At 47.0% G+C, this 9272-nt stretch overlaps 1 protein-coding gene across 1 annotated transcript in view; it reads left to right on the top strand.

The window, feature by feature from the left end:
• Positions 1–5009, top strand: part of syt11b (synaptotagmin XIb) — an 8138-nt gene extending 3129 nt beyond the window's left edge. The window contains exons 2-4 of the mRNA XM_084556916.1: positions 582–1516; positions 2604–2724; positions 4077–5009. Coding sequence (XP_084413042.1) covers positions 582–1516; positions 2604–2724; positions 4077–4387 — 1367 coding nt within the window. The 3' untranslated portion in view covers positions 4388–5009. The remainder of the gene's footprint in view (positions 1–581; positions 1517–2603; positions 2725–4076) is intronic.
• The last annotated feature ends 4263 nt before the right edge of the window (positions 5010–9272 follow it).

Below are 9272 nucleotides of genomic sequence, written 5' to 3' on the forward strand. Positions count from 1 at the left end.
ACAGCAAACAAAGACCTCCACAGACTCCTCCTCCTCCTCCTCCTCCTCCTCCTCCTCCTCCTCCTCATCCTCCTCCTCCTCAGGGATCAGTCCTCTACTGTTTTCTAATGAGACCTCCAGAGGTTAGACTGCGGTGACTTCACTGTCTTTTTAAATGCTGCTCTCAGATGCATCGTTACCGTGATCAGATCTTTTTTATTTGTTCTAAGGCCGTTAGCCAAAGCCTCCTAGCCTCCCAGCTAACACTAGCTAACACTAGCTAACACCAGCTAACACCAGCTAACACTAGCTAACACCAGCTAACACCAGCTAACACTAGCTAACACCAGCTAACACCAGCTAACACTAGCTAACACCAGCTAACACTAGCTAACACTAGCTAACACTAGCTAACACTAGCTCCTCCTAATACATCTGTTTATTACCAAAGACTTTATCTCCAGTAAAGTTAAACAAGGTAAAAAAATGGGAACAAACCGTTGCAGGTTTCAAACATTTCAAACATTTCAAACATTTCCAGAGCGTAGAATAAATAAGTAAGAACTTTTAAATGTTGTTGTCCCCCCTGTGTCTCGTGGCAGCCATGTCTCCGGTGCTGGCGGGCTTCCTGGGCGCTGGAGTCCTGGTGCTGGTCGTGGTGGTCCTGGTTCTGCTCTGGTCTTTCTGTCAGCGCCGCTACCTCCGCGTCACGGGGCGCTACAAGCTGCACGGTGACCGCTACTGCGACGCCGAGGACCCGCCCTACAAGTTCATCCACATGCTGAAGGGCATCAGCATTTACCCAGAATCCCTCAGCGGCAGCAAGAGGATCGTGCGCGGCATCCGGCGTGCGGAGCGCGAGGGCGAGCGAGGCTGCGGTGCCGCCGGCGCTGTCGGTGGAAGAGGAATGGTGCTTGTGGACGCTGAGAACAACATCCTGGACGTCCCGGGCCAGTTGCAGATGAGTCACCTGGTCCCCCCTGCGGGGTCTGGGGCCGCCCCCGGCCAGGCCCGGCTGGAGCGGGCCCTGCCGGTCCGAGCCGACTACTGCTGCCTGGACAGCAGCTCGGCCAGCAGCAGCCAGACCAGCAGCAAGACTGCGTCCCCGTTCACACCGGCGTCTTCGGAGCCGGAGCCGGAGCCCAGCCTCGGGTCCATCAGCCTCACCGTCGACTACAACTTCCCCAAGAAGGCCCTGGTGGTGACCATCGTCGGGGCCCGGGGCCTCCCCGCCATGGACGAGCAAGCAGGAAGCTCGGACCCCTACGTGAAGATGACCATCCTCCCGGAGAAGAAGCACAGAGTCAAGACCCGGGTCCTGAGGAAGACCCTGGACCCGCTGTTCGACGAGACCTTCACTTTCTACGGCGTGGCCTACAGCTCGCTGCCCGAGCTCACGCTTCACTTCCTGGTGCTCAGCTTCGACCGCTTCGCCCGGGACGACGTCATCGGGGAGGCGGTGGTGCCGCTGAAGGGCGTCGACCCGAGCACGGGCCGGGTCCACCTGAGCCAGCAGATCTCCAAGAGGAACATGCAGGTGAGTGAATGTTTCTCTATAAGTGATCCGATCCCCTACAGCCTCACGGTAAGGGCACTCAGGTCTGGACCAGGTAAGTCCGTCAGGCTGTCCCACACACTGCCTGCTTTTAAATAACGTCTTAAAACTCATCGTCGTTCTTTGGCTTTTGTGTTTATACGTCGTTAAATGTCTTGACTGCTCTGTACAGCAGGCCGTTACAAGAGAAAAGGTTTACACATCTAATTAGAGAAGGTCGACTGGAGGGGGGAAGGAGGGAAGAAATGTACGGAGCTTTAAAAGATTTTAAGAATTCATCTGAACTGAAGCTGCTTCAGAAAAGGGAGGAAGGAAGGAAAGAGGAGAGGAAGGAAGGAAGGGAGGGAGGAAGGAAGGAAGGCTGCTGGCTCATCGTCGTCCTGATGCCGCTGTCGGCTGCTGCTGCTTGCGTTACCGTGGTAACCGGGGGGGGTCCCTGACCTGTGTCCCCGTCTCATAATCAGACGTTTGTTTCCTCGACAGTCTCACTCTTGTGTCGCCTCTGATCGAGTTAACTCTGGATTCTCTGCAGAACGTTTAAAAACACGCTGAATGTCTCCCGTTGTCCTGCAGACGTCTCACTCTGACTCAGCTTTAAATATGATTTAAGACCCTGGGAAGTGTCTCCAGGTCGGACCTCCACTGTCTTCTGGGACGAGCTGCGACTAAATCATGTCTGCTCCAGCAAAGAGGGAGGAGCGTAAGAAAGTGTAGAAGGTAGGAAGGAGGTAAGGACGTAGAGAAGGAAGGAAAGATGGAAGGAAGGAAGGAAGGGAAAAGAAGTCTCACCACGTCAGACCTCCAACACTTTATTTATTTTATCATCATGTAATCTTTCTAACAGAGAAAACCTTTTAAAACATTTTATCTACAAATCATCATCATTACTACGTCCCGTCACCGCCACCTGCTGGTCGCTGGGACGTGTCTCTGACGTCTCTGAAAGACAAACTCCTCCATGAAGCTGCTCGAGGTCAGAATGTCCAGAGGGTCTGATCTCAGCAAACGCCGTGGCTTTGATTCAGTCGCTCGAGACGTAAGATTAAACTGTGTCTGTGTTTGTTTTCAGTGTGAAAGTCGCGGCGAGCTGCTGGCGTCTCTGTCCTACCAGCCGGTGTCTCATCGTCTCAGCGTGGTCGTCCTCAAGGCTCGACACCTTCCCAAGATGGACATCACCGGCCTCTCAGCCAGTGAGTACGGCCGCGAGGAAGCAGCAGATTAAACACGAAATAAAAAACAGTTTAATTCAGACGGTGTCTCTGGACGGAGACTCACCAGTAGAGGTTTACTTTTAAACCCTCAAGGGGGCTTAACTATTTTACTCCTTAAAAGGTCCTTGCGCCAAAACGTGGCTCCTTCCCAAAAACTGCTATAAAAATAGTATATATTGATATTTTTTTCTACTTTAAACACATCAGTCTTTTAGAACTACTTCAGCCTGAAATATACATATCAAATATTAATCATATTTTTTTGTTTTTAAACCCTTTAAATGCCAGTATGTTTACATAACTCTGCTGGTTTTTATCCAGAAAACTAAAAAAAAGTAAAATAATTTCCATAAAATACATTTCAATGACTAATGGCTAACTATTATTTTTAGGCCCTGAGATGGGTCAATGATTGGCAGCAACATTGATTTTCATGCATTGTTTTTTTTTTTGCAGTGTCAGATTTTTAAAAACCCAGCCTTATTAGTTCCTTATCCAACATCAAAAGCACACACACTTCCTTCGCAGAAAACAGTAAAAAGTGTGAAACTTTGCTGCATGCTTTGAATGGGTAAAAGTGGCACCACCTGGTAGACAAATATAAAAATTACAAAATGAAAGCCAGTGGTCCAAAATGAAATCTTAACATAAAGGAATGCATTAAATTATGTTAGGATAAACGTGGGATCAAAAAAAGTGGTTTTAATGGGTTTCAATGGGGCACGTTTTGGCGCTAGGAATTATTATGGATGGTTTTTGATAGCATAGCCATTTTAGGCTTAATTAAAGTACTGAGATGACAATTCTAAAAAAAATTAAAATGAATATCTTCTGGAAAATTTGAGCTATATTCATTCAACACAGCCAAAATGGCTTAAAAAATAAACAACAGAGTGGCACGAAATGTCCCCAGGATGCCTTAAGGGTTAATTAGCCTCCACAGAGCTGATTAAGGTCACGTGTCTTTCTTTAGGACCTTTTAAACCCAACAAAGCAGAGTGAAGACGACTCTTAGTCCTTTACCTCCTTCTTTCTGTCTTTACATCCTTATTTACTTCTCTACAGTAGATCAGGTCACAGGATCCTTTAGATATTCCTCCAGATTAAATTAACCCAGCACTGTTTTTAGGGCTGACTCTTCTGTCCCGCAGCCACCAGCTGTTTGACCTCCTGTCCTCTGGGAGGCGATACAGGTCCACAACAAGTCACACCACCAGACTAGGGAACAGTTTCACGCCTCAACGATAAAACCCACCAGAAATATATTTAATATTTATTCTGACCCTCTCTACGTCCTCAAACAACCTGACCGTCTCTTCCTCTGTCCTCAGACCCCTACGTGAAGGTGAACGTCTTCTACGGCCGCAAGCGCATCGCCAAGAAGAAGACCCACGTGAAGAAGTGCACCCTGAACCCGGTCTTCAACGAGTCCTTCATCTACGACATCCCCCCTGAGCTGCTGCCCGAGATCTCGGTGGAGTTCTTGGTGGTCGACTTCGACCGGACCACCAAGAACGAGGTGCTGGGCCGCCTGCTGCTCGGCCTCCACAGCCCCGCCCCCTCCGGCGCCTCCCACTGGAGGGAGGTCTGCGAAAACCCCCGCCGGCAGATCTCCAAATGGCACAACCTGAGCGAGTATTGAAGCGAAGCTGCAGCTGACACCACCGACCGACCGACCGACCGGCTGGGACTCCCACCAGTGAAACCCCACTGGGAAATATAGACTCAGTGTACAGCACACACACACACACACACACACATAAAACACACACACACACACACACTATCCTGATCATAGCTAAACTCTCTCTGTCTTTATTATCTCTCTCTACCACCACATTCGCAAAAGTGTAAGAAAATTCCTGCAGTTCAGAAAGTCGAGCTGTCCTTCAGATCCACGACGTCCATCTCTAAAGACTCGTCCTCGTGTCTCCTCTGGCTGTCCATGTGTGTAGGCGAGGGGGGGGGGGGAGGACCGCTCCAATATGATTTAAAAAAAGAAAAAAAGAAAAGAGAGAGATTTAAAAAGAAGAAGAAGAAGAAGATCCCCTCTCTGCTGTTGTTGTCATGCAGTTCATCGCATGTCTGTCTGAAAAGAAACACAAAAAAACGTTGAGAGCTGCTGACGAGGACCCTCCAGCTCCGACACAAGAAGAAGAAGAAGAAGAACAAACGTTTCTCATTAACATATAACTTGATGCTGAATATATACAAGTATAATTACTCCTCAGTCGGACCAAATAAGAACCTGCTGCAAACCTCCTCCCTCCTGCTTCTGATGCTCCAGCACACAGCGAAAGGTTTGTTTTTAGTCGGCAGCATGCTCCCTGCAGCCACTCCTCCTCCTCCTCCTCCTCCTCCTCATCGCCGCCGCCGCTCGCCGCTCGCCGCTCGCCGCTCGTCGCTCCTGCAGCCGAAAGCAGAGGAAGTCGACTTAACGACGCAGCTACGCCCTCGGTCCGATGCGGATTAAAAAAAACTGTGTGAACGCCTCCTGACTTGAACCCTAGATGATGATAAATCCACCTTCTGCTCACGGAGACTAAAAGACGCTGTAAAAAAAAAAAGTACTTGTTTGTAACATGAGTGCATTCTTCTGGTTTGCTTCTAGACTCTTCACGGTGGAGCAGAGGTGAGCAGAGGTGAGCTGTGGTGGCCGACGCTCGCTTTGGGTCGGTTATCTGGATTAAAAAATAAATAATCCATATGTTCAACATCAGTCACCGTAGAGACACGAACGAAGGTGAAAAAAACAAACATCTATTTAACGTTTAATAACTTCTAAAGTCTTTATTTGCTTTGACTCTTAGTGGCCTCTAATGCAGACACACCTGTCAACAGCAGAGGGCGCTGCAGGAAGAGTTCTATCTGCTCTAACAGCATATTTAAAGGTAGATTAATCTAAATGCATCTTATTATTATTATTATTATTATAACGACAACCCAACACAATGAGCAGAACATCCTCCAGAATAACATGACTGCTGCTGCTGCAGGTTAGTTTCTGTTTCCTTCCTCAACGCTGCAGCTGGTTTCCCAAACTACAGCTCAGGTCAAAGGTCAAATAATAATGAACTAATAATACTATAATAATAATAATAATATCAGTCAACGTGTCTAAATATCACAGAGGTGACGTGTTTTATTGAAGGAAAGAGACTTTTTCCTCCAATAAAACTTTTTAACTTTAACGTTTTTTTTTCTTCTTACTGATTAAACCAGCCTTAGTTTAAAGAAGGAACACAAACAGTAGACTTTTATAAACCTTGTAGGTTTTGGTTCTGGGCTTTAGAGGAGTCGAGCTCCTGCTTCTTGCTGCATGTTTCCTCTGGATTAACTGAAGATAACGGGTCTAAAACACTCAGCGTCCACAGCTCTCCTCTGCTTCCTCTCTCCTCTTCATGTCTCATTTTGTACATTTCCATCTCTGGACTCTGAAGCCTTCCTCCTCCTCCTCCTCTTCCTCCTCCTCCTCCTCCTCCTCCTCCTCTTCAACATCTCTCCCTGCGGGGCGCTGTAGTCGGCCAGCCGGTGGCGCTGTTTTATATTGGATTTGTTTTCTAAAGCCCGGTGAATATTTGCCGTATGTGGTCAATAATCATTTGAGTGGTGGTACACTGTGAGTTTGAAGCACATCGTAGACCTGGTTTTGAATTTATTCCACCTTAAATCTGCTCATCACGATTACAGACGTTAAGGACTTTGAATTGTAGAGAAGAAGATGTCACCTGATCTCCACCGTCACCCTCGGATCCAGTTAGTGGATTAAAGCTGTGACCTGCAAAGACCGGACGACCAATAGAACGACAGAACCTTAGACCGGACGACCAATAGAACGACAGAACCTTAGACCGGACGACCAATAGAACGACAGAACCTTAGACCCACCGACCAATAGAACGACAGAACCTTAGACCGACCGACCAATAGAACGACAGAACCTTAGACCGGACGACCAATAGAACGACAGAACCTTAGACCCACCGACCAATAGAACGACAGAACCTTAGACCGACCGACCAATAGAACGACAGAACCTTAGACCGACCGACCAATAGAACGACAGAACCTTAGACCGACCGACCAATAGAACGACAGAACCTGAGACTGACCGACCAATAGAACGACAGAACCTTAGACCGGACGACCAATAGAACGACAGAACCTTAGACCCACCGACCAATAGAACGACAGAACCTTAGACCCACCGACCAATAGAACGACAGAACCTTAGACCGACCGACCAATAGAACGACAGAACCTGAGACTGACCGACCAATAGAACGACAGAACCTTAGACCGGACGACCAATAGAACGACAGAACCTTAGACCGGACGACCAATAGAACGACAGAACCTTAGACCGGACGACCAATAGAACGACAGAACCTTAGACCGACCGACCAATAGAACGACAGAACCTTAGACCGACCGACCAATAAACTGACTGATAGACCGACCAATAGAACGACAGAACCTTAGACCGACCAACCAATAAACTGACTGATAGACCGACCAACCAATAAACTGACTGATAGACCCACCGACCAATAGAACGACAGAACCTTAGACCGACCGACCAATAGAACGACAGAACCTTAGACCGACCGACCAATAAACTGACCGTTAGACCCTCACACCGACCGACCGACTGTAGATTTGTACAGATGTGAAGATGTTTGCCGGTTTCTTCCCGTCCGATGTCCTCGGAGCTTTCGTGTGTTTGAGCGCCCCCTGCTGTAGAACCTGGATGCTAACCTCTGTGTTGGGTTTGTTAACACTTCATTGGACGTGCAAATAAAAACATGTTACCCATCGACGGCTCCGTCTGAACGTTTGACTTCTACCAACATTCAGTATCTAAATAATCTCTTATTATTATTATTTCATTATTTACTGTAATAGTTTATACCAGTATTATTTCCAGGTTGTCTCTTTAGTTCACACTCAGAACATATAACCGTACTATACTCATCTGCCATAGTATTATGACCACTGACGGGTGAAAAGGATAACAATACTCAGAAACCCCGTCATCTGCCCCCTGGTGGATTTATCCATGCCCTGCAGTCAGTCTCTCTCTCTCTCTATATATATATACATATATATATACTGTATATTGTTCAAATATAAATCAGTTATAGAGAGGCGAAGTCCCGCCCCTCTACTTCCGGGTTATGGGACCTATCTTTCTAAAAAATATGAACGGCAGTCTATGGAGAGATCATAATTTTTTTTTGATCCCGATCGAATTGTGGCATGAATTTCACATATGATGTGTGTGAATTTAAAAGATAATTTTTCACGTCAAGAGATAAATTATTTGACGTAAATAAGCTGAACAACATTAGGTTTTGTATGAGATCGCTTAGTGAACTACATCTCTCTAGAGATCCCTAGAGAACTATGGCTGTCTCCTTGTTGAGCTTTACCGTCTTCTTCCAGGACGAAGGCAGAAGCATCAAACGAGGTGACAGTCATTATAAATCGGGTCATGTCGAGAGCTGTAGTTACACGAAGGGAATTTTGGTCGGTTCTGTACGCGCCAGCATGCGGGACTTGTAGTTCGTTTAATTACATATTTTCCATAGCGTTTTACTTAACTATCTTGCGACAAACTGTGACACTCTTGACATGTAAAATCATTTTTTATTCTGAAAAACAACATATGTATAATCCAAGGCACAAGTCGATCGGGACCAGAAAATAATTTATCTTTCGCCATAGACTGCCGTTCATATTTTTTCGAAAGATAGGTCCCATAACCCGGAAGTAGAGGGGGCGGGACTTCGGCTCTCTATTTAATGTCTGTATATTGTTTATATGAAGGCTGGAATCTGAGTTGAACTACTACATGTGTAACTGTAGAACCAGTTTTGAGCCTTAAGTAGATTTTTATATTTCCCTCAGTGTAATTAACTCTTCTGCTGGACGCATCCCAAAGAACACGAGCAGAATAAATTAAAAATGTGAATCTAAAAACACTTCTGAACAGAGCAGCCTGAACCCGCCCTGCTGTAAATCTGACTGTAGCATCAGGTGACGTTAGCGCTCGGCTCTGTGCTTCCTTTCATTTATTAAAAACCACCAAATGAGTCGCGCTGAGCCGTAGTCAGCCTTCAGTCACATGGACGGTTCCCAGAAAGACTGGAAACACTGAGGCCTTGATCGGCTCCTCTACGAGGCCCCCGTCCCGGGGCAGCTCAGGAGGAAGAGCTGGAGCTGGAGACCTGGGAGGAGGCCAGGAGGCCAGGAGGCCAGGAGCTCGGGCTTTTCCTGGGAAAACCAGTGACCTCGTAGCCTCGTCGTAACCGGAGGAGATCAGTGATTTCACACTGGGGGGTGAATGTTGGGGGGGTCATGCCTTTTAAAGACGTTACACAACAAATATCGTGACATAATGTTCCAAGAAGTTTTAGAGTCGGTCTGATGTTTGTTTTTAGCTTTGTGTGATTCATGAGAAGACACGACATTTAAAGTCAATGAACGAGTCACTGTCCACACAGCTACTTCCTGCTTTACCTCTC

This window comes from Chelon labrosus (genome assembly GCF_963514085.1).
Source record: "Chelon labrosus genome assembly, chromosome: 12".
In the NCBI taxonomy this organism is placed as follows: domain Eukaryota; kingdom Metazoa; phylum Chordata; class Actinopteri; order Mugiliformes; family Mugilidae; genus Chelon; species Chelon labrosus.